Genomic DNA, 26,863 nt, shown 5'->3' with positions numbered 1-26,863 from the left:
TTTACAATGCATCGCTTCTTATTAAGGTATCAAATATCATATTACTTTCCTCAATTCAGTCACTAACTACATCAACCACCTTAACCCTTACACAATACATTTGTTTAATTTAAGATTGAATTGTATGCCATTACTTAAAGCAAAATGTACACATAAATGTTTGTGTCTGAAAAAGTAAAATTGTTCTATTGATCAGTTAAGGCTCATAAAAAACGGTATCAGTTATCGACAGTTTATAGCGGCATACTCATGAAACATCGCATTGATATGCACGACATTTGAAACCCACAATTTGTATACGGTGAGTAGCAATACGTATTATACAAAATTACAAATAGACTATGTTTGACATGTCCTTGATAGTATGCGTTTCATACCAACTATAGATACATAGGTGCATACGACCTGGAAATTACAAAGCCTCATTTCATTGTCAGTTAAGCGCGTACGACCTCTCAAACAGGAGCATATCGTAGTGAACCTACATAAATGCACAAAAAATTCTACGAAGTATGGATTATAGTGAGCTGTGTACTAATCGTGATTTTGCAATTTCAGAATTATTTGATACTTTAACAAAAATTGAATGCTATAAATATTTAAAGAATATTTGACGATTTTTAAACTTTTCAATTTGAAAATTTACATTTAACGAAGCGTCACTGTAGTGTGGAAATCTATGTGAGGGGAGACTCGTGCAAAAGGCCATATAGTGAGATTATATTCTATCGTATACTGTGCTATTATTTCCGGTATCATATATTATTTGAAATACGTACGTGTATGTTTCTAGGTGCTACATTCGAAGTGTTTAGACAATGTGACAACCGAATTTTTATTGCAAGAAAGATTTTATATTGTGCGCTGTTCGAAGTGAAATAACGTGTATAATAATCAATACTTACAGAATATATGATCGATGACTGTACAACGGGGACAATTAAATTCCATAGGAGTAACAATCTAGGTAAGGTTTGGTACATGCTTAACATCGTTCTATCGCATATCAATGTTTTCGGTTATGCACATCAGCAGCATGTACTTGGTTGAATTATCGTTTTAAAGAAATACATTTTCATTTACTGAATAGTCCTTGACATACAATTCAATTTATGGATTTTTATAGGAAAGGACATTGATAAATGACTGTATACAGTAATTTTCTTAGAAATTGGTATAATTATTGGTCATACTGTTATCTGAACACGACATCTGTATAATGTTATACGATATTATGTATGATAAAATAGCAATGCTTTGTAACTGTATCATTACAATGAAAGTTTAAAAGGAAAAGATAAGCTGTAACGGTATAAATAAAAGTAATAATGTAAACACGTGCGCTCATTTGTTCTATATATAGGGATTTCATTAATAATCAATAATTGTTGTTGTTATAGTTAATTGTTTATTTACATTTACATAGTTTAGCAAATATGAGACTGATTTAGTTTTTGAATTATTCACATAATTATCTACAGTATTTTCCTGTTCGCAGGCTAGTTAAACCTCGCAGATAAATTATCACTATCAAATGTTTACTTACCGGTAATATTGTTAACTTCGATATTGGAGAAAGGTGTTTAACTGAAAGTTCAACAGTTGATATCATAAACAAAAAACTTATATGTGACAACATTTAACCAATTGAAGAGTTAATCTTGTTCTTATACAACGCATTTGTTACAATTCTTTTATAATGTTGTCGTACAACTGGACTGTAGTCTCATGCAGAAGATATACTGTTAATGCGAAGCGATTACGCGTTTGTCACCGGTCAATGCCAATCGTTTCGAGTAGAGTCAGCAGAGTTCTACATTACGAATTAACATTTATAAATCGACGCGATGATAACCAAACACGCTAACCTAAACGAAAGAAAGGAAGAACACGTGTTCTGCAAGTGCAATGCGACTTAAAAGTATCGACGTTTGCCTCCAAACAATAGTACATTCGTCTAGAAAATAATTTTTCATCTTTTTACTGCAAGAGTAATGGTTACATACACATGTAATACAAAGCAATGCACATGTTACACAAAGTAAATAATACAAATCAATATCTTTATCCTATACTATATATCTAAAAAAAGTAAATTTTGTAAAAGCACAAAAAAAGTATTTCAAATTATTTTCATATTTCGTATGACTACTTTTGGATTAAAATAATCGTATGCTTTCAGATACGTGGTGTAAAATCATAAACATGCGATTACATTCTTGTTTATTTATGATAAACAGATATTTCGATCTCACAAGAAACGGTGTATGAACATTATTACCGTACCCTGATTAGGATTGTAAATGAGTTCACGTATGTGGTTTACATTAGAATCGTGTATTTAATGCTGAACATAGTCCTATTTTGTATGCAATGCCATAAGATCAGGGCCGGCACGAGACGCATTTAAAACGTTCTTTGAGAGTCGGTCTTGCGCTTTACCACTTTCACACCCAACCGTGTAATATTACACATTTCAAAACATGAAGCTAAAAATATGTTATAAACTCATGCAAAAGTTATATGTTTTTGCTATGAATTTTCAAATTACTGCTTCTGATATCTTCTAAAGTTATTCAAACATTGAATAAAATGGGTTTTTGAAGGATGGCAGTATAGCACTACCTGTAATAAAAAGACGCAATAAAATGTAAACTAAGATGCTCTAAGTATAAAGTTACTGCCACCTTTAACTTTTAACATACGTTGACATAAATCTTTGCTGAAGTTAAAAAATATTTTTATGAATAAAGAGTAATTTTACTATCTTGATCTTTGCTCGGTTAAAACGACGAACAATGTTTCATATGTATTCCTCTGAATGATATCAAGCGATGTTATCCGTATGAATCAATGATCAACTATGTATGTATAAGCATGGAACTCGTCGAGAGGTCAAGTGCAAGTGTAATGCATAACATCAAAGTGCAGTGGATGAAACGCATCACTCGCTTTTATTGAGTAATTTATGATATTCATAGGAACACAATGAATATCTGCACGCGGTGCAAATACATGATACAACTAAATAGTTACACAAAATTTGAAAGATTTGACAACCTTTCAAATTAATGTTTAAAGTAAGACGTTCGAAATAATTAAAATAAAGAAATATTTGCTATGTACATAGACTCCAGTAGCTGACCGCCATTATAATGGTACTAGCATAAAATGTAAAGTTCAAAGAGCATCCTACTTATATAGGGTATATTATAAATTGTCAAGTGTTCGATAATTCATAAATTGAGTGAACTGCCATCTTCCGATGGCTTCAGAAAGCATTCAGTATTGGAGGGTCTTCGACCTATCCTTCTTCTCGTTCGTGTATGGGAGAGTGCATGTGTGTGTTTGACGTTTTACTGCACGACGTGAACCCCTCGAACTGCCAGTGAATTATCAAGAAATCTACAATTCCATGACAGAAACAGACAGGTATAAAAGGTTGACATACATTTCGTGCACGATAAAGATGAAAGATCGTTTCACCTGTCGTGAAATCTTCATCTTCAGTTCGTTTAGCTTTATCGATTATCTTGCACATTCGGCCGGCCGGCAGACAGTCGACGCCAGTCAACGTCTACTAAAACTCTTCTACAAACGATCATTGTCTCGGTCTTTAATCATAGAAACACGTGCTCGGACGTTCAGCGTGCCAGGAGATAATATTTCAGGAAATTCAGTGTGAAATTAGTAGATTTATCATTGAGCATTTCTCCCTAATAATTTGGGTCACTGGCATGTGAACGATGCGCGAGCGTCTGCTCACTGCAGTTGGCGATGCGCATGCGCGTGATACAAATTGGGCGCGGGAAAATATTTCCACTAAGGATATAAATTTTTACCAAATTAGTTAACAAATTTACTCGTAACTTTACAATCTTTTATACCATTTAAACTGATATATTACTCAAGTGTGAGATACGATATAAACGGCGGTAAAACATACTTTAATTGTTTGAACACTAAGTCGAAGATCTTGTTCCTTATGGTTAAGATAAATTCTCATTTTTAATATCCCCTTCGCGAATATAGCGCTAACCAATGTTCCACAACGTGTAATGCAAAAAGTCAATTCAGCCTGTGCATTGCATGCAGAGCAGTGATGTGTTTCCTGGCGCAGAGACATGTTAATAAGGAAATCAATTTCATAAAAGCCATCTGTCGTCTCCCAATATTATTCATTGAAAGACATCACAAGTGTTCTGAACTGTCGATGTTATAGTTGTCGTGTCGGGTTAAAACACCGTTTAAACGTTGAATATCTTGAGCTTCTAAAAATATCTTTGTATAAAATGAAAGTTTATCATGGTACATAGTAATTGTTTATCTCAATGTTTAAGTAGATAATTTTATTAGACAATAGTAACTATAACCTTACAGTACTGCCGGTAACTAAGGATTCAAGTTATAGGTTAATAAACATTGTGTTCTTATATTCTCATTTTTAATACTTCAATCACAATTATGACGGGTATCGTATTGCTAGAAAGGTTACATAATGAAAAATGTTTTTTTTTTCTAAGTGGTTTCCATTCTTGTACAAACATTTATCTTATTACATATTACGGATCGTCGTGTAACAATAACTCAAACATTTATGAAGTCAGTCGAATGAGGAAACGACTGACAAATCACATAGAATATTTATCTATACTGCAAAAGCAAAACATGTACATGCGTTATATCTGAATGTTATTTTTATAATTCCAGATTCCTTTGTCCTTATATCCTCAGATTACTAACCTCGATACCCCAGCATCCATAGATACTGATATTCTTAGATGTCAATATCGTCAAATTCCAATATCACTAAATTCCTAAATCTGAAAATCCCTAAATTCCTAGATTATAATTTATTTTATCTTCTACCTTTGTCTTCTACCGTGATTCTGTAAAATTTAATCGAGTTAGAAATTATCTGTCCATTCGAAATAATATTCATACGAAAGAAATGTTATGTTGGTAGTTGAAAATGGTGTTGGTACATCGAACGACGCGACACTCAGTTTCCCGCCAATAACGAGCTTGGCCGCTCGTATTTCTGCGCTGAAATTCCGCAGGGGGGATATGAACGGTAGCTTTCTTGTCCCCCCGGCGGGTATACATAGTTCACGATAACGCCCTTGCAAGGACAGCGGCCTTCCAGGGCTTTCAAACCTTTCGGGGTAAACGCAATAAACGATGCGAATGGATAAGAGAATCAAGACAAGTATAGAGTCGGTGATTCTCGGTTTTTCATTCGCTCTGTCTCTCCGCTGAGCGACTAATTCTTCTCTTCTTTCGTTTACCTCCCTCCAAAGGCAGCCGCTTCCCTTCTCTTCTTTCGTATTCACTCTCTTCTTTCCTTCTCTCTGGCTCGCAGGAAACCAGTCGCGATTTTTCACGCGGTGGGAACTAGAAGCCGCTCCCTACTATAAATAGCCTTCGAGTTCGCTCTCGAGCTCTGCTCTCGGCCTCCAACGGCGATGGGAGTAGCTAAAAGGGGGTAGCCATCCATGGGCGCCGACGCACTGACGTTTCACTACCATTTTTTTATCACCTGCGTTTCCTTCGACTTTATATTTTACTTTGACGCGTTCTACTCTATGGTTGTTATCCATGACTCATAATGTAGATTAGGTGTAATCGAATGACAGAAAAGATACGCTACAAAAATATCATTTTGGATAATACTATCGTTTTATTGATAATGTAAGTAGCACGTTGAAAGGGACCAGGTGTCTAATATATGTAGGCTGTTCCTTCGTTAAGGTTATGAATTGTCAAACTCAAAATTGTCAATTGTTTTAAGAGAATCTTATTAATTATTGTAATTAGTGTATTGAAATTAAAGACTAACTAGAGTCACATGTTTTATTATACTATTACTTGTTTTATTATTCTACTACTTTTATTATTATACAACTAAGATATTATATTGCTGTTTCATTATGCTGTTCTACCATTTTTAAACATTTTAGGGATATTTGCTTCGGTAAAAGATGGACAACCAACCTATCCCCTACTCGTATCACTCGAAGGATACCTTACTTCGAGGAAGCAACGGCGCTATTAGAAATTGTTAGTTTCCGTAGTATGCACGGTAACTGTAAAACGTGAGCGTTCCAAGAGAATGTACTATGTCCACGTGGGTCGCAGAATCACGCGCTTGGAGAAGGCGTGGTTCATACGAATCTATGCAACACAACACCCGTATCAGGTTGATGTACTTTTAATCATTCCTGCGATTTTTAAACGGAATGTTGCGCAGAGAAAATGCTTCATGAATGTTTCATTAATTCGTCCCGATATTTTAATGAACATTCAAAACATGAAAAATTAAAATTTTTTTAAATTTAAATTTATTTTTAAATAAATTAAAAAATTTTTTTATTTTAAAATTTATACATTTGAAAGTTTAAATGTTTGAACATTACTAATATATACTAATGTGTATTAATAATAACAGTTTAAATCTTGAGTGAAACTAAAAATATTTTTTAAGAACAGTTATGTTATATTTCAGAGTCTTATACAATTGACAACAGTAGTTATGAAGCTGATGTTTGTCTAGACGAAGTTCGCAGCGTTTAATTGCATAGATTGTACAGATTGTCTAGGAGAGCTCATGCTGATTAGATTAGAAAGTGTAGTTTAGACTATGGGAAGTTTAATAGGTCTCATTGCGAATGATGGCGTGTTTGAAGAACTGTTCAACCCTCGGCCTCTTCTCTGAATAGAATCCCATCGACGGCTATGTAAGTCATGAGAAAGTGAAAACAGGAATGGGAGTCGGAGTTTTTATGAAAGAAAAAAGGAAGCTTGGTATCTGCGACTAATTGACAGGGCGGTGAACGCAAGAAATGGCCATCAGAACCATCGACGAAGCGAGATAACTCGGAGAAAAAATTATATATACAGGGTGTTCCAAAAGTTTCACCACTGCCGATTTTCAAATCTTTCAATTTATAAACCTTCTGAACCTTTTATATTTCCAAATTTTCTAATTCTCAAATTTCTAAAAATGCGAATTTAAAAAATTCTTAATTTCTCGAGTTGCTCAAAAGGATTAATTTTTAATTTTTCAAACCGCATCCTTGAATCTCCAAATTTCCGAAAGCTTAAAATTTGAAATTTGTTTTGATCGTTCAACTTTGAAACACTCTGTAACGATCGCGCCTTAAAAAGACATACAAGTCGATACACTAATAAGATCGTTTCTCTGAAATCGCGGCAAAACATCAGGTTGTAGCGTTATATAACATAATTGTACTACTTTATTAGAAAACTCGTAGGTTTGTTCATAGTCTTCTAGCAAACATAGCGCCGTCACGTACGTCTACATGCCATGTTTAATTATTTCTTTTGTCGTGTATAGAATTGACTTCACCGATGTAAATTTAAGCGGGATGAGTCCATTCAGATGCGTATGATCGGTGCACGTTATTTAACATCAATTATGCGATGCCGTTCGTTGAATCTCAATCAGCTTGATCGGTATCGTTTAATAACTTTAATTATTTTTTTTCATCTTGTTGATGCTTTAATCTTTCGTAATTGCTTGTTCAACGATCATCCAGTGATTTTATCGTGTATATTTATTCGTCGAGATTAATTACACGAAATCCTTTCAGTTTGTTGTATATTTAATCACCTGTCGACTAGTTGATTCGAGATAGTTGCATCTTCGATAAAATATTGCTTGCTATTAAATCATTAGCATCCGCTGACTTAAATTGTCGACACAAGATTACGTAGATATCAACAAACAAGTTGTCGTATTAAGTAGGTGTTTAATAAATTCACTCCAAGATTCTGCAACCGATATTCTCGATTATGCACTCAAAATAGTCGATCACTGATTCTGATAAATCTATTCGAAAATGAAAGTTATTCCGAGAAAGTGTATCAAGAACTCCAGTTGCTTAAAATAATGAACTTACTCAAACCTGGTAATACTATTTTCAAGATGGTATTTTGGGAACTTCCTCAGAATTACAAATATCTCAAAACAATACTCTATAGATGGTTATCATCTTAATTTGTACAAAAAAATATTTCAAATCTCAAATTGTTCACTGAATCTCAGGCATGAAAAGGTACTTCAAGATTCTTAATACAAAGATTTATAAAATTTTAATTAGATTATATTTCAAATAAAACATTATCAGTAGAAAGACTTGAATAAATATTAATTTTATATTGCAGAAAACAGACAGCTGAAATGTTTAATCTTATTCCAAGACTGAAATCTTAATACAAAACGAAGATTTTTGCTACCTCGAAACTTCAAGTTCTTCAAGACTCTTCTGCTGAAATTTCACTGTAGACGATTTCAATCCAACGTTTAATTTTTTAAAGTCGTTCTGAAACGCGAGGACGCTAGCTGAAAGAAAGTTGCAATTGACACGCATAACGATTTGCAGGTCAATCAAACAGAAAAACCAGTTGGACAGAAGCACAATGTTTTTCGAGTCAATTCACACTCGCCGGGAAATGCACCTGTAGCCTGGATTCTCCCTTTCACGCTGACCTCTCGGTACTCGTTGCAAACTCGCATAAACGCACACAAACTATTTATAGATAACGCAAGGCTGATTATTTCTTTTACTCGTCTTCGGTTCTACATATGTACTACGAGCGTATATGTCATGGTAGAATCGTAAAGCAACGGCGTCATTAGACACATAGACATATAGGAGGATTATAACTCGTATTACAGTAGACTCTCGTTATATTGCCGATATGGTAGAGTGGGAAATTCTTGAACTTATTTGTACAATTTCTAAATTGGACGATCTCTGTAACACGTTACTAGATCTTCAGATCTGGATCCTCATATTACAAGATTCTTCTACATTTCGAGTATCTTTATGTCCATCTTTATGAAGAGATCTTAAATGTCTCTAAATTCCGAGTTGCTCTAAATTCCAACTTTGAATAAGTGTATCTACACCTATCTAAAAAGGTCCCTGATACTAGTTCATATTTAGTACGCGATACGAAGATGTAGAAATAATGATAATTTCGAAACATCCTTTATCATAGAATATGTAGAAGCTGAAAGTATGTTGTAACCGCAATATGATGTACTACAAAGCTAATTCTGCATTTGAAAAGCATACGTAGAACAATTGGAACAAATGAAACGAGGCTTCGTACATATTAATTACTTCAATTTCGTCCCTGGATATCACAATTTGCCAAGAATTAGGGTAACTATCAGGCATCCGGTTATAGCGCAGAGAAGTGCAATTACACGTTTCTTTTTAATGCACCGGTACAGCGGGAGAGAAATGGGAACTTGGCGACAAGAGAAAAAAAGTTATATGTTAAGACAAAAAAGTCCATAATATTGCTGGATGTACGTATAATCCAACCAACCGAACGAGTACTGTTTCGCTCACGATGGCCAACGTTTTTCCACGAACGAAACCTGTTGCAAATTACATCTCTTTTGTGCTCGTCCTTCGAGGGATGCGCCAAGTATTCGTAATTTATCAGATCTCGTCCCACTTCTTTCTTTTTCTTTTCGCAATCGCCTATTTTGAATAATTTACGTTCACTCTTTCTTTTTTTCAGTACACATTGAATTATTTATTTCGCAACAAGGATCACATCTATTCTGTGCCAATAGAAGACGCTCGCTAGCATAAATATCGCTTTTGGCTCGAGGATTTGGCGATATGAAAGGAGACTGCTGCTCAGGATCAGGGCCGGTACCGTGCTGTTATTCTCCTGCGCGTTAGAGATATTTCAATACTTCTTTATTGTGCTGGTCAATTGGTATTTTGATATTTGGCAATTCAGGAATCTGTGGATTAAAAAATTTGAGAGTTAGGAATTTTTGATTCTGCAGACTTAGGTATTTAGAGATTTAGAAATTTAAGAATTTAAGTATTTGAAAATTTTGGTATTTGTTAATTTCAAGATTTGATTTGGTTACTTGAGAAATTGGAAATTTATGGATTTAGTGATTTAAGGATTAGGGATATAGGTATGTTGGAATTGCTAGATTTAGGAATTTATATGTAAAGGATATAGAGATATAGAGATTTTTGGCTTTGTGAAGATTTATTTATAAATTTATTTTTTCATTAATTTACAAATTTAGAAATTTGAGGATTAGGGATATAGATATGTTGGAATTGGTTTTAGGAATTTATGTATAAAGAATATAGGAATACAGAGATTTTAGACTTTGTGGATTGGAGGATATATTAATTTAGAGATTTAGGGACTCAGAAATTTAGAAATCTAAGAATTTGGATTTTTAGTAATTTAGTATTTTCCTAATTCATGAAATTAAATTCTGAGAGTTTAGAGGTTTAAAGATTCATAAATTTGTCATTTTAGGAATTTGACAATGTGGGAATTCAGATTTAGAAATTTGAACATTTAAACATTTAAAAATTCTTAAACAGCTGTCCGAATGCGGCCCTGTCCATGATTTATAATTCCCCGCAGACTAATCGCGTTTGAAACGCGTCCTAAGGTTATCATAAATATTCGAAGAGGTGGTAGTATTTCGTAAGGAACGAAAAGTCGGCGGGCCCTGTTTGGGTCGCATTCTCGAGCGGTCCTAAGCCTTCTGGATCGCGCGTCGAGTCCCTCTTCCAGCACGCGACCGGATCGCGCTTGGTATGCCGCGAATGCAAACGACCACTTTTTACCTTGTCATCGTTTCAACCGCGTTATACGCGGTGCAATCAATTCGCTGACTCGTTGTATTATCAGCGTGCCTCTACGCGATCCGTTTACATCCGAGAACCGGCATAATTCAATGCGCATAATCGCGACGGCTCGTTGCACTGGTTTTATTTGCTCGTTTAGAACGGCGATGGTAGTCATCCGTGCAACACCGTTCTTTTTTCTCACACCTTTTCAGTTGTACTACTTCTGTTTGCCACCGTTTGTTTAACCGTTACACTCTCATACGTCACGTTATATCAATGTACACGTTGATGCATGATAGCCTTGCTTAGAAAAAATTGCGACATTGTGGAAGGAGATTTGCTACCGAGTGTCAATATTTATAAGGAAAACTTTGAGGAATCTTAGGGAAAGTCTAGGGAGTTTCTTGGAAGATCCTGAATAAATTCTAAGCTGCATTTTTCGTACAAACTCGTTGTCTAAATAATGTGAATATGATATATAATATCACATCATATATGATATTAATATTAAAGTGAACCTAATATTAATATAATATGTCTTGCAACATGGTTTGATAACGTGAAGAATATAGGCGGAAAGAGAAGTTTCCTATCATACAAATAGTTGACAGTGGTGAACAGTGTAAAGATTGTTTCAAAATTGAGTTTTTCTATTCCACGATTATGGATTTTGAATGATGATCATCTTAAGTCAGGCTAAAAACACTGATAAGTATACTGACTGCTTTTGAGCCAAAAGATGTTTGCATGGTGTTAACGGTATTTGTTGTACTAATTAGTTCTACATAAGACACTTGGCAGTAATGCTTCCAACAGAAGGACAATCTAATCGTTTGTTTTAGATGTTAGCGTATAAAATATTTGCTTAAAGATAATCTGAGTCTTCGTATGTATAAATAAAATTACTATTTGCTTATGGTTTGTGTGTGTATGATAAATGAGACATGAGTTTATATGGTTGGATTTAGAAAAATGACTGACTTTCAACCTTGAAGTTCAGGTTGGGCAACACCAACATTTAAAAAGAGAACTTTAATATATTTTAAAATGAAATTTAATTGATAGACATTTGACAATTAAACAGTGAAAATTAAACAGGTTTTTTATTTAAAAATTGTCTGATATATATACCATAATGAAATACTTAATGAAATAATTAAAATGAATCTATATTGGGAAATAGGTTTGCAGATGATTAATCAAAAGCAATCAGGATGATCTACAGAGAGGAACTAAAGATTAATGATCTTTTACTTAAACCTTAATGATGATGGATAGATTGAGAGAAGACAAAGAAGAATTTAATAAAAACTATAATTTTAGGAGTATGAAATTCTTGAATGTAGAAGATATGTAGTAAACTGAAAATGAAAGGTAATATCTTTATTTATTAATAAAAATCAGTTAAAAGAATAAAAAAGTCATAAAGAACCACAACTGAAAGTTAAAATTTTTAGTAAACAATAAGGATAAACATGAGGAAGCAAAAACAGGAATAACAACTGGAATGTTTAATTGATGATAAAAAGAAGTAATTCTAAGAAAGAACTGAGAATCAGTGGAGTTTTCAAATATCAGAAATTTGAAACTACTAGTCTATAAATATTGATTTCATTGACAGAAAACATGACCAGTGTATATCATGTGTAGTGAAACATTCAATATTGTTAGTCATGAAGGTAACAATCAGATCATAATTCTCAAAAACTTAAATCATGATAGACATTATGTATTCAATCAGAAATGAATTTCATCCATCATTAACATTAAAAGCAAAAAACCTGAGAAGAAACACAAGATCAAGAGTACAATTTGTAAAAGTTATAAATAAAGCATTCAGAATGGAAGGTAAAATCACACAAAGTGCAGACTACTACATTACATAGGTCCTCAGTATTAAAAGTAGAATTGGACTCATCGTCAACATTAGAAACAGGAGAAGTAAAGAATCAGAGAAACCACAAGATCAGAGGTAGAATTTCTGGTGATCTTAAATAACCACAAAGGACATCAAAATAAAACGTAGAATTCTCAAGAGGTTTGGCCACCATAAATACTACATACTTGATACTAAAAGTAGAATCCCATTAGAAAGAAAAGAAGCAAAGAATGGAAGAAGGTTCAGGATTAAAAATTAGGGTTTTTAAAGATGTTAAATGATTACAAAGCACCAGAATGGAAGGTAGAACCGAAACCACCATCATTTGGCTTGAAACGAGTTAAAGAGAGGCAAAAATATAAGAGAGGCAAAGACGAGATTAAAAGTTGAAATGTAGAATTTTCAGCCACGACGAGTCGCTGGTATTCAGACACCCATTTGGGACAGATGACCGTGGTTGCAATTGGGGGTAGGAGAATGCTGATGGGGGCCTGGATCGTCAGCAACGTTGACCATCAGGGATAACCAGAAGAAGTAGGGGGAGGGTAGACTCGCAGAACCGATGGTGGTGGCTGCGGCGCCACTGCTATCTCCGAGGAAGGGTCATATACTTCTGTTCCCGTGTATTGCTAGCCAAAGTGCCGGCAGTCATCGTCCGTCCTTCGTGCGTGTGGGATCGTTTTGCGTTCCTCCATTCAACGTCGATGCTCTTTTGACAAGTGTGAGACCGTGAGCTCAGTGAATTCGTCACGCGAGGAAACATTCTCTGGGAATTCACTCTTCTGCAATTCATATTTTTCAAGTATGCAACTCGTCAATAAATTCTATAAAAACAGTAGAAACTATTTTCTAAAGTAGACGCTGCATATTCATTGTAATCAAATAGCATGTGACATTGAATAATTCTCTGCATTCAGTGTTTGAATAGTGTACGTTTCTCTTTAAGGGGCTGCATTCTTATTTCATAGTGTAGTGTTCTGACTTGTCAAGAGATAGTGAATACAAAGTATTCAAAAGCAGAGTATTAGAATTTCTAAGATGGTCTAGAGTTTTTGATTTTTAGAATTTTAGAGTTTTAGACTTTTAGAGTTTGTAGGTTTTGTAATTTTACAGTTTTAGAGGTTCTATCATTTTAGAGCTTTAGGTTTTAGAATTTTAGAGGTCTAAAATTTACAAAATTTAAGATTTTATAGTTTTAAAGTTCTAGAGCACTACAGGGTTTTGGAGTTCTACAGTTTCAGAGTCTTATTCTATAGTTCTAGAATTATAAAATACTAGGGGTCCAAAGTTTGAGGACTGCAGTTCTAGAGTTTTATAGTTGTAAAGTCCTACAGTTTTTTTTAATTTTATAGTAATTTATGCTTAGGAAGTATTTAGAAAAAATTGACAGTAGTAAAATGAAGTTTCAGTAATTGCTAATAATAATATTAATGTACAGTAGATAAAGGTCTGATTACATTATGTAAATACAAAGCGCATTAAATTTTATAGTTGTAAAGTCCTACAGTTTTTTTTAATTTTAGTGTAATTTATGCTTAAGATGTATTTAGAAAAAATTGAAAGTTGTAAAATGAAGTTTCAGTAATTGCTAATAATAATATTAATGTGTAGTATATAAAAGTGTGATTGCGTTATGTAAATACAAAGCGCATTAAATTTTCATATAACTCGTTAATTTTCTACAGATAAAAAATATGTAAATTTGAAATTAGTATACATTTTGTAGTTCAAACGCAATTAAATAATTAACGTTTGTTGCTTACTCAATACCGCTTACTCATACACATAAAATTAAAAATTTGAAAATTAGGCAATTAGAAATTTCTAAATATGGTAATTTATAACTTGTAAAATATAAATTATAACATTTGGATCAACAAAGTCAGCATTCTATGCTGAAGTGTAGACATAAATTTCCTTATTTTGGGAAAGCACACTCCATTATTTTGCAAAGTTATTACCGTTCGGGTTTGCAACGATTGTGCTAAATTAGGAGCAGTTAGGTGTATAGAAGTTTGAGTACTAATGAGTTAAATCTGGAATGAGAATCACGGTAGTCAGTACTTATACGTTCGATTCACACGTTTCATTGAATGAAAGGTGGGAACGGTTATCTCACAGTTCTTCAACGCGGCACGCTATTTCGCGTGCACTTTCTTCAGGTGATTTAAATGAAATTGCATAAGGTTTCCATACAGATCGGCCACGACCCGACCGCTTGTTCGTGTAAATTGCTTATGCATTTCACAATAAATCTAATTTGTTCTCGTTTACGTGCTAACGTCTACGATCTATCAGCCAATGCGCAAAGCTGCAATTTCGAGCCAATTGAGTTCGTTTCGTTCGTGATTTATCGCGCGAATTTAAAAAATATTGCACCCGCGGCTCGCCTTAAGTATTCGAAGAAATGCTTCCTCGTTTGCATACGTTTCATTAAAATTATGTACATTTACATACATTGAAGTGTGCAGTTAATGCCAGTCAAGGACTTATTTAATATTGTTTTCAATTTTGCTGAACGAGGGACTTATCGTTTTTTAAATCGTTTTCAAACACCTTCGCTCCTTATCGTAATTCTTGGCTGACTGTTCGTTATGTTCGGTCATTCAAGGACAAGGTGCTCGTATACTGTTCAGGAATAATTATTCAATTGTGCTGAAAGATTAGTTTTTTTAGTTAAATGTCTGGCGCCTCGTAAACAATCAGCAGGTCAATTGCTTATCGTAAAATTATTATTTTGTACTTAACTTCGGTAACGTGTATTTAATATTACTTTCAACTGATATTGTACACATAAAAATATTTCTGGCAAAAGTAGACATTTCTCTTATCCGTCATTATACTAATTAGAGACAATATAGCATATGTAGTTTTCCTTGAAACGTGTTGGCTGACTCATATCTTTATGCGATACAATCGCTTTACATATTATTCCATGTAAACAAATTCATACACACGAAGCGTTTCACTGTAAACTTTACATACAGGTACGCGTTTGGTCGTGATCATTCGAAAAAGTTGTTTCCGTGATTAAATTGAAGCCGGTAAAAGCAACCGTGCGTGTAAAATTCATTTGCATTAGTAATGGTTGGATAATGTGTGTCGCAATGCTTGTTGCCTCCTGTGACGTTACAAGCTTTATCTTCGTTGAACGAGGAGATCTTTGGTATCGTCCAGAATAACTCATAACGTTCCCTAAATTATCCAGCTAATTTAATCGCCTTCATCTTCTCAAGATCATAGGTTTATTATTCATCAATTGAAATTCGACAACGTTGAAGCATTTCAAAGCTTGATGAACCTTTGACTCAACTTCTTTTCAATTACCGAAGCGTCTCTTCAATAGATTCAATAAATTCGAATTACCACTTGTACTTCTTCGCACTTGTACGATTCATATTTGCATGACTGGCATTCAATCGTATTAAACTCATAAAAGTAACTATAAACTTTTAAATTTAAAAATTTGGCAAATTTAGAAATTCGAAAATCGAGGAATCTTATTTCTTAAAATTATAGTGAAATAATGAGAGTTTCTAGAACTTATGGTAATACGAATGGCGATATAACGAGTGATAATACTATACACAATAGTATGGTACATAGTAATATGGCGATATAATACGTACTAATACAACGCGTCATATTTCGAAGTCGATAGTACGGTGCGCGGCGATATAACGCGTAGCAATTCTATATATGGCGATATAACGCGAGGAAAGATGACGTGTGGTAATTTAACACTTGGCTGTACGATGTATAGTAGTATTACGCGCGTAATATAATGTGCGGCGATATAACGCGTGGTAATTTCACACATGGCAATATAACGCGAGGAAATACGACGTGTGGTAATTTAACACTTGGCTGTACGATATATAGTAGTATTACGCACGTAATATAGCACTCGGCGATATAACGCGTAGCAATTCCACGCATGGCGATATAACGCGTAGCAATTCCACACATGGCGATATAACGCGAGGAAATACGACGTGTGGTAATTTAACACTTAACCATACGATGTATAGTAGTATTACGCACGTAATATAGCACGCGGCGATATAACGCGAGGTAGTACTATCATGGCAATATAACGCGCGGCAACATAACACGTGATATTTAACGAACCACGATACATGGCAATATAACGAGTGGTGATCTAATTTAGATATCCACAATTCTTTCAATATAATTTTATTAATTAAAATTTCTTTGTTCTTTTTTACAAAATTTTGTACGCAATTAAACTGGGAAAAATTGCGCAATAATGATTTCCTATTACTATTCCCCTAGTTGAAACGCAAAGTTGAAACTTGGCACAAATTGTTCTTTCTCGACAAAGTATTGAATGTCACAAGCCGAATTTGATTCTAGGGCCCTTTTTTCCCTTTTGTCCGGTCACGGCCTTTGACGAAGGTAATAAGAAGGAAAAGCTGTTCGGTGAGGACCACTGTGTAGCCGGCCTTGAATGGCTAATTAATTTTGGACGAAGTATAGTGTTAGGCTCTATTAACACGTTCGTACGTACACTTCCGAAGTATCACGAAAATGTATTAGCAATTTGACAGTACAAGGTGCTGTAAAAATAGTATTGGTGCGAAGTACAATCAGGATTAAAATTTAGTCGAGTACAGAGTATTGATAAAATGAAAACGTCGCCAAGAAAAACATGCTATTAAAATGAAACTTTGATCGAGTAAAATATATGATCGAAGTAAAAATCTGGTGAAGGAAAATATGCTTTCGAAATAAATATTTGATCAAATATGAAATGCCAAATAGTAGGTGCGCTTAATTGTTTTTAATGCTAATGCTATCCAAACAGTGGCAATCTTTTATAAAGAATGTGCACAATTGCACAAATGTACACAAATGTTAAAAGACGAATATAGAAAACCTTGAATCATTTAATTTTGTCTTATAAGACTCTGCTTCTATTTTGATAACTTGCTCTAATTGCCTAATCGCCTAATTTAAGGACTTCCCGTGTTACATTCGAGATAACTAAACAATCTCCCATCTTTGATAACAACGTAACACGTCGCATATTACAATTAACAGTATATCAAACGAATACACACCAAAAGTATTTCTATTTTAAAGCTACTTAAACCTTGGATCTAATATAATATTATTTTTATGAATTTCAGACTGAAACAGGAAAAAGAAGCTGCAATAAAATCCAAACCAACCATGTCAATTTGTATATGCTAAGAAGAACCTCATCTCAAAACACCAGGAAGAAACTGCAATCGTAACACGTCATCAGGAAGATATTTTCTTTATAATATTATTGTTAGTTAATTCAACTTGCTCTCTTAACGATGCAGTACGAGAAACTGTGTCCCAGATCACACAAGATGTTCAGCACTATCTCCGTTTTATCTAAAATGACATAAAATCCTGAGAGAAGTTTTACTCGAGCTCCAGGTAGAAATAACTTTGCACAATTTAGAGATTCAAAGTAGTGACTGTAAAGTTCTTCAAGGATAAATACGAGTAGGAAAACAGTTGGAGAGGAAAGATATTTTTCAAGTTTGTGAGTCAGTAATTTGATTCTTCGACGCACAGTATAGGTCTGAGGACCTATTCGTGGCAAGAAATCATTATTTCCATCGAGACGGATTCGACGACAGAAAGAAATTGCTTCAGGAGCGTATCCCCGAGCAGAAGGACCACGGGGATTCGAAGACGTAAACGAAGAAGAATAAGAGGAATCAAGGAAAAATGGCATACGACGATGTTATACTGCGAATGGGCGAGTTCGGCCGCTACCAACGCAGGATCTACCTCATGCTCTGTCTTCCTGCGATATCCTGCGCATTTCATAAGATCGGAGGTGTCTTTTTGAGCGCCAAAGTGAACGCTAGGTCAGCATCATAATTGTTTTTTTCTTAGTAATAGTCTTAGCCTATAAATTAATTTCATATCAATGATACAAATGTCCATTTCAGATGCGTGCTGCCACACGAGGACATAGAAAACGCAACATATTGTTTACCTGATCATATAATGAACGCTAGCTATCCCTGGGACGATGAGCAACGAGGACCGTCCCAGTGTTTCAGATACGACGTTCCTAGTATCGTTAACGAAACGATGATGAGGTACGTCGATGCATCGGCCAACGGTACCTTCGTCCAGAAATCCCCGGATGGTCCTAATGCTCAACGGGTCAAGCCATGCGAAGGATACGTCTACGACAGAAGCAAATATCAAAGTACCACTACTTCTGAGGTATTGAATCTGGCCTTTCTGACACATCCTACTATCCTTTAACGTTAGGTCCTGATACAAATTTTTACCTGTTATATGGTACAAATGTTTCTTCTGCAAAATCCAAATTGTTCATGCAATTGCAGTCTTGCTATATGGACATGGAATACAATTATTTCCAGATCAACTCTATCCAAGGCCATATATCAAGACTCCACTGTACCTATCACTGTATTAAATTTGTGGAGTTAATATTAATCTTTCTTTCTTTTCAGTGGAACTTAATTTGTGACAAGGCATGGCTGAGAGCTACGGGGGACTCTTTGTTCATGGTAGGAGTCATGCTTGGCTCGATGATATTCGGTGGTTTGTCCGATAAGTTTGGACGTAGACCAATTTTCTTCCTGTCTTTAGTCATACAGCTGGTCGGTGGTATACTAGTCGCAGTTTCACCCGAGTTTATTTCCTACGTTATCTTCAGATTGATAGTCGGCTCGACTACCAGTGGAGTATTTCTGGTGGCTTATGTTATTGGTAAGTCTCAATGAAATCCATCAATCGAATAAGATAAATAAACAGTACCTTGCAGATATTACTCGATACTGTAAGAGGCAGCTATTTGAGCCTTAAAACATTAGGGAGAGCATATACGTCCACTGCCTGGATAGCTTAATGGTTAGAGTTAATGGTTAGAACCGGGTTCGAATCCAGGTCCAGAAATCTGATCAACAGAATATCATTCTCTCTATGCAATACTGCTGTTAATGAGAACGTTATTTTACAGCCCTGGAAATGGTAGGTCCAAAGAAACGTTTGGTAGCTGGGGTCGGTTGCCAATTGTTTTTCACGACTGGCTACATCCTTACTGCTGGTTTCGCGTATTTTATAAGAGATTGGAGAATGCTACAAGTGGCAATCACTATACCAAGCATAGTATTCCTCCTTTACTGGTGGTGAGACTTAATTACATTATCGAATACTTTTAAGTTGAACTGTATTTTACAAGAATCTCTCATCTTCTCCAGGTTCATTCCTGAATCTGCTCGCTGGTTATTAACGAAAGGTCGTACGCAAGAAGCCAAAGATCTTCTGCAGCGTGCTTCCCTAGAAAATGGCGTGGAAATGCCGAGTGAAGTTTTGGAAACGCTTCTTAACAATAACAGCGAAGATAGCACACCAGACTATAGGAAACCATCGTTATTTGACCTTTTCCGTTATCCAAATTTGAGGCGGAAAAGTATTCTACTATTTTTCAATTGGTAACTTTCATTTTGAACGTTTCTTCATTTTTTTATATTTCCAGAAAATTCACGTGGTGTTTGAAAACGATTTTGGACACAAAAAGTATACTGAGATTGAATTATTTCCTATGACCCATACATGGATGAAAATACTCTAGCCAATATTATGTATGAATCAGGGGGCTGTAAATGAGTTAAAAAATCGAAAAGTCCATAAAGCTATATGAACTTTCTGGAATTTAAAGTATAGCATTTTAAGAAACCATATTCTCTACCTCTGTGTTTCTTTCTTTATTGGATTCAATGAGCCCAATACACAAGTATAATATCACAATTTACCTGTTGCAGGCTTGTAAATAGTGGTACATATTATGGATTATCTTGGCACGTAGCCAACCTTGGTGGAAATGATTACATTAATTTCCTTATTTCTGGACTGGTGGAAGTACCAGCATATACGTTTTTAATTTTTACTCTAAATCGTTGGGGTAGAAAAATCATTTTGTGTGGCTGTATGTTAGTATCTGGAGTAGCATTGCTGGGCATTTTATTTGTACCTGCTGGTTGGTAGAACAAAACGTACAATTCAATCATTCAAACTTTGGTTAATGACATGAGATATAATTGCTCTGTTAATTAACACTTTCAGATGCTCCATGGGTAGTAGTATGTCTAGCAATGATTGGCAAACTTACGATCACATCGTCTTATGGTGCTATTTATGTTTTTACTGCCGAACAATTTCCCACGGTTATTCGAAATGTCGGTCTTGGAGCTAGTTCTACTTTCGCTCGAATTGGTGGTGTCATTGCTCCATGTGTTATACATCTGGTAAATAAATATTTCTTGCAATATAATATTAGCCATGATATTTTTAATATCAAACATGCTATTTTACAGTCTGAAATTTGGATGCCTCTGCCTTTCGTTATTTTTGGAACATGTGTACTCCTTGGTGGAATGTTGTCATTGCTACTACCAGAAACATTGAACAAGAAACTTCCTGAGTCTATACAGGATGGTGAATTATTTGGAAAGTATGTGGACAAGCAACATTTTTTAATGGCTTTAAAACAGTTTGTATGTTCACTGTATTCATCTATTTTTCCAGAAAAACTTCCAAGAAGAAGAAGAAACATCAATTAGATATGGAACAGCCAAATGCAATTGATGTGATTAAACCACTGAAACCTCAAGAGAATGGTGTTAATGAAAAGCAAAATGGATGACGTTAATTTTTACAAGAGAACATCGGCTATGGTTAAAATATATACTTGAATCCTGTCTGATTGTACATATATTAGACACTCTTGTATACACTTCTTATGCGTATCAACTTAAGAGTGCTAATTGCAAGATTGCAATACCAAAATAAAAAATTACATTGAACTTCCAAGTTGTATAATCAACATAGATTGCTTGTAATTCAACAAAACATGTAAAACGATCAAAAGATTATGGGAAATGTACACAGTACTTTCTGCTTGTCTTAAAACGTATTGAAAGTAAGAAGGTAGTATTTACCTTCTGTTTATACACGTACAGAACACACAGCCTTTGTAATTGATAGCACATAAAAACTCTGTCAGCAAACATATCATTTACTCTAATTTCTGATTGTATCTATATACGTAAGTGCCCTTGAAATATAAACTTGTAAAAGTTTGATCGGGAAATCCATATGGAAAGTAATTATACATTAACATGCATCGAATACAGATAAAAGAAATACAAAGACTTCGACATTTTAGTTGTTTTTCATCATTTGTATCATTACTACATAAAATAACCCTATTATTTTTCATCCTCTTTAATAATATTTGTATATCTTGAGATAACAATATTTATACATCTCCGTTTATGAATAAATTCAAAACGCTATAAACATATATTTTAAGAAGACCGCCGAAAGTAAATAACAGTGACAGTGATGGCCAGTCTTAGCGCATGCGCAGTAAGCTATCCGTAGAAGTCCTCAGTAGCGTATACACTTTGATGAAATATAAGGTATCATTAGGCCCTAGTGAGGAAAAAAAAATAAATCTGAAGAAAATTGCAGGAAAGAGAATAAAAGGGTTAAATAATACAACAGATTATATATAATAAAAGTAATATTAAATTTATTTATAATTATTATTATTTTTTACGTTTGCAGCCGATTTGTTATATGAATACCAATATTTGTTGCAAGAGCAAAGGAAAATATACCGCCCGATTTTTATCAGATATACGCATGTTAACAAAATAAAATCCTTGTATTTCATTCTTATTGTTTCTCTGATATTATAATTTTCACACGTATAAAATATAGTTATTCAAAGAGGTCCTTCCAAGTCGTTTTTCTTAAACAGTAAATTCATTTAGTCTTTTTAAAGTTATTGTGCTTTTGTGTTATTTTAAATATAACCTCCCATATTCCAGAATATTATTCCCATTATATTATATTATATAACTCACGATATATATACATATAGTTGTATAGTTTTATACAGTCATAAATATAACTACTTATATTACTACTTATATTACTACGCATATTACTACTTTTATCATCATTATCCGTATTATTCTTATTATTAACAATATTATTACGCATATTACGACTACTATCATCGCTGGAACTGCAATTATCCTTACTACTTCTATTCTTATCAATATTATTACGCATATTACTACTTTTATCAACATTATCCTTATTATTCCTATTATTATCAATATTATTACGCATATTACTACTTTTATTATCATTATCCTTATTATTCTTATTATTATCAATATTATTACGCATATTACTACTTTTATCATCATTATCCTTATTATTCTTATTATTATCAATATTATTACGCATATTACTACTTCTATCATCATTACCCTTATAATTCTTATTATTAACAATATTATTGAGCATATTACGACTACTATCATCGCTGGAACTGCAATTATCCTTACTACTTCTATTCTTATCAATATTATTACGCATATTACTACTTTTATCAACATTATCCTTATTATTCCTATTATTATCAATATTATTACGCATATTACTACTTTTATTATCATTATCCTTATTATTCTTATTATTATCAATATTATTACGCATATTACTACTTTTATCATCATTATCCTTATTATTCTTATTATTATCAATATTATTACGCATATTACTACTTCTATCATCATTACCCTTATAATTCTTATTATTAACAATATTATTGAGCATATTACGACTACTATCATCGCTGGAACTGCAATTATCCTTACTACTTCTATTCTTATCAATATTATTACGCATATTACTCCTTTTATTAACATTATCCTTATTATTCCTATTATTATCAATATTATTACGCATATTACTACTTTTATTATCATTATCCTTATTATTCCTAATCTTATCAATATTATTCCGCATATTACTACTTTTATTAACATTATCCTTATTATTCCTATTATTATCAATATTATTACGCATATTACTACTTTTATTATCATTATCCTTATTATTCTTATTATTATCAACATTATTACGCATATTACGACTACTATCATCGCTAGAACTGCAATTATCCTTACTACTTCTATTCTTATCAATATTATTACGCATATTACTACTTTTATTAACATTATCCTTATTATTCCTATTATTATCAATATAATTACGCATATTACGACTACTATCGTCGCTGGAACTGCAATTATCCTTATTACTCCTATTATTACCAATATTATTACTCATATTACTACTTTTAATATCATTATCCTTATTATTCCTATTATTATCAATGTTATTACGCATATCACGACTACTATCATCGCTGGAACTGTAATTATCCCCACTACTCTTATTATTATCAATAATCGGTTATATTAGGTTAGGTCAGGCCCCAAGGATAGGTCACATTAGGTTAGGTCATATTAGGTTAGGTCAGGGCCTATGGTTAGGTCATGTTAGGTTAGGTCTGGGCAAAAGTTAGGTCATATTAGGTTAGGTGAGGGCCCAAGGTTAGGTCACATTATGTTAGGTCAGGGCCCAAGGTTAGGTCACATTAGGTTAGGTCAGGGCCCAAGGTTAGGTCATATTAGGTTAGGTCAGGGCCCAAGGTTAGGTTACATTATGTTAGGTCAGGGCCCAAGGTTAGGTCACATTAGGTTAGGTCAGGGCCCAAGGTTAGGTCATATTAGGTTAGTTCAGGGCCTAAGGTTCGGTTAAATTAGGTTAGGTCTGGGCCTAAGGTTAGGTCATATTAGGTTAGGTCTGGACCTAAGGTTAGGTCATATTGGGTTAGGTCAGGGCCCAAGGTTAGGTCACATCAGGTTAGGTCAGGGCCCAAGGTTAGGTCAGAATAGGTTAGGTCTGGGTAGGTTAGGTCGGTTAGGTACCCAGACCTAACCTATTGCAACCTAACCCTAGGGTCCGACCTAACCTTTTCCAACCTAACCGGTTAGGTTGGATTAGGTTAGGTCCGGGCCCAAGGTTAGGTCAGATTAGGTTAGGTCAGGGTAGGTTAGGTAGGTTAGGTACCCAGACCTAACCTGATGTAACCTAACCCTAGGGTCCGACCTAACCTTTTCCGACCTAACCGGTTAGGTTGGATTAGGTTAGGTCTGGGCCGAAGGTTAGGTCAGATCAGGTTAGGTCAGGGTAGGTTAGGTAGGTTAGGTACCCAGACCTAACCTGATGTAACCTAACCCTAAGGTCCGACCTAACCTTTTCCAACCTAACCGGTTAGGTTGGATTAGGTTAGGTCTGGGCCGAAGGTTAGGTCAGATTAGGTTAGGTCAGGGTAGGTTAGGTAGGTTAGGTACCCAGACCTAACCTGATGTAACCTAACCCTAAGGTCCGACCTAACCTTTTCCAACCTAACCGGTTAGGTTGGATTAGGTTAGGTCTGGGCCGAAGGTTAGGTCAGGGTAGGTTAGGTAGGTTAGGTACCCAGACCTAACCTGATGTAACCTAACCCTAAGGTCCGACCTAACCTTTTCCAACCTAACCGGTTAGGTTGGATTAGGTTAGGTCTGGGCCGAAGGTTAGGTCAGAATAGGTTAGGTCAGTGTATGTTAGGTAGGTTAGGTACCCAGACCTAACCTGATATAACCTAACCCTAGGGTCCGACCTAACCTTTTCCAACCTAACCCTAGGGATCGACCTAACCTGATATAACTAACCGGTTAGATCGGAATATGGTAGGGGAGGGTAGGCTATATCGGAAAAGGTAATAATAATAATAATAATAGTTGCAACGATAATAAAAGTAGTAATATGGGTAGTAATATTGATAATAGTAAGAATAATGAGGATAATAATAATAGACGTAGTAATATGCATAATAATATTGATACTAATATAAATAATAAGGATAATGTTAATAAAAGTAGTAATATGTGTAATAATATTCATAATAATAAGTGTAGTGAGGATAATTACAGTTGAAGCGATGATAATAGTCGTAATATGGGCAATAATATTGATAATAATAAGAATAATAAGGATAATGATATTAAAAGTAGTAATATGAGTAATAATATTGGTAATAATAGGAGTAATAAGGATAATTGCAGTTCCAGCGACGATAGTAGTCGTAATATGCGTAATAATATTGATAATAATAAGAATAATAAGGATAATGATAATAAAAGTAGTAATATGCGTAATAATATTGATAATAATAGGAATAATAAGGATAGTGATGATAAAAGTAGTAATATGCGTAATAATATTGATAATAATAGGAATAATAAGGATAATGATGATAAAAGTAGTATATGCGTAATAATATTGATAATAATAGGAATAATAAGGATAATGACAATAAAAGTAGTAATATGCGTAGTAATATTAATAATGATAAGAATCATAAGGATAATGATAATAAAAGTAGTAATATGCGTAATAATATTGATAATAATAAGAATAATAAGGATAATGATAATAAAAGTGGTAATATGCGTAATAATATTGATAATAATAAGAATAATAAGGATAATGATAATAAATGTAGTAATATGTGTAATAATATTCATAATAATAAGAGTAGTAAGGATAATTACAGTTCCAGCGACGATAGGAGTCGTAATATGCGTAATAATATTGATAATAATAGGAATAATAAGGATAATGACAATAAAAGTAGTAATATGCGTAATAGTATTGATAATAATAGGAATAATAAGGATAGTGATAATAAAAGTAGTAATATGCGTAATAATATTGATAATAATAAGAATAATAAGGTTAATGATGATAAAAGTAGTAATATGCGTAGTAATATTGATAATGATAAGAATCATAAGGATAATGATAATAAAAGTAGTAATATGCGTAATAATATAGATAAAAATAAGAGTAGTAAGGATAATTACAGTTTCAGCGACGATAGTAGTCGTAATATGCGTAATAATATTGATAATAATAAGAATAATAAGGTAAATGATGATAAAAGTAGTAATATGCGTAATAATATTGGTAATAATAAGAATAATAAGCATAATAATAATAGTTGTAACGATAATAAAAGTAGTAATATGGGTAGTGATATCGGTTGAATTGATGATAATAAGAATAGTAAGAATAATAATTATAGTTCCACGATAATAGTAATAGTAACATGGGGACTGATATATGTTAGGTCTGCAGGCCTAACCTGATACAACCTAAGCTTAGTCCCTGACCTAACATGGTCCGAACTAACCTTAGATCCTGACCTAACATATCATATCCTAACCGTAGGCCTGACCTAATATAATCCGACCTAACCTTTAGCCTTGACCTAACATAATATAACCTAACTGTAAGCCCGACCTAACCTATTCCGACCTAACCTTAGGCTCTGACCTAACATAAAATAACCTAACCGTATGCCTGACCTAAC

At 34.0% G+C, this 26,863-nt stretch overlaps 1 protein-coding gene across 3 annotated transcripts; it reads left to right on the top strand.

The window, feature by feature from the left end:
* Window positions 1-456: 456 nt before the first annotated feature.
* Orct (Organic cation transporter) lies at window positions 457-21,744 on the top strand. Of its 3 annotated transcripts, XM_012289146.2 has the most exons (13): window positions 9,299-9,471; window positions 9,562-9,698; window positions 11,839-12,029; window positions 12,113-13,336; window positions 17,688-18,407; window positions 18,492-18,774; window positions 19,029-19,287; window positions 19,538-19,706; window positions 19,779-20,012; window positions 20,343-20,557; window positions 20,644-20,825; window positions 20,895-21,031; window positions 21,106-21,744. In XM_012289146.2, the coding sequence occupies exons 5-13, from the start codon at window positions 18,265-18,267 to the stop codon at window positions 21,221-21,223; spliced, it is 1,740 nt and encodes a 579-aa protein (XP_012144536.1). In that variant the 5' UTR covers window positions 9,299-9,471; window positions 9,562-9,698; window positions 11,839-12,029; window positions 12,113-13,336; window positions 17,688-18,264; the 3' UTR covers window positions 21,224-21,744. The 3 variants fall into 3 exon arrangements, with proteins under 3 accessions (XP_012144537.1, XP_076392476.1, XP_012144536.1); XM_012289147.2 differs by lacking the exons at window positions 9,299-9,471; window positions 9,562-9,698; window positions 11,839-12,029; window positions 12,113-13,336 and adding exons at window positions 457-712; window positions 794-967; XM_076536361.1 differs by lacking the exons at window positions 9,299-9,471; window positions 9,562-9,698; window positions 11,839-12,029; window positions 12,113-13,336 and adding an exon at window positions 3,293-3,432.
* The last annotated feature ends 5,119 nt before the right edge of the window (window positions 21,745-26,863 follow it).

The sequence above is a fragment of the Megachile rotundata genome, chromosome 1 (assembly GCF_050947335.1).
Source record: "Megachile rotundata isolate GNS110a chromosome 1, iyMegRotu1, whole genome shotgun sequence".
In the NCBI taxonomy this organism is placed as follows: Eukaryota; Metazoa; Arthropoda; class Insecta; order Hymenoptera; family Megachilidae; genus Megachile; species Megachile rotundata.
This window is presented reverse-complemented; position numbering and strand designations above follow the sequence as displayed.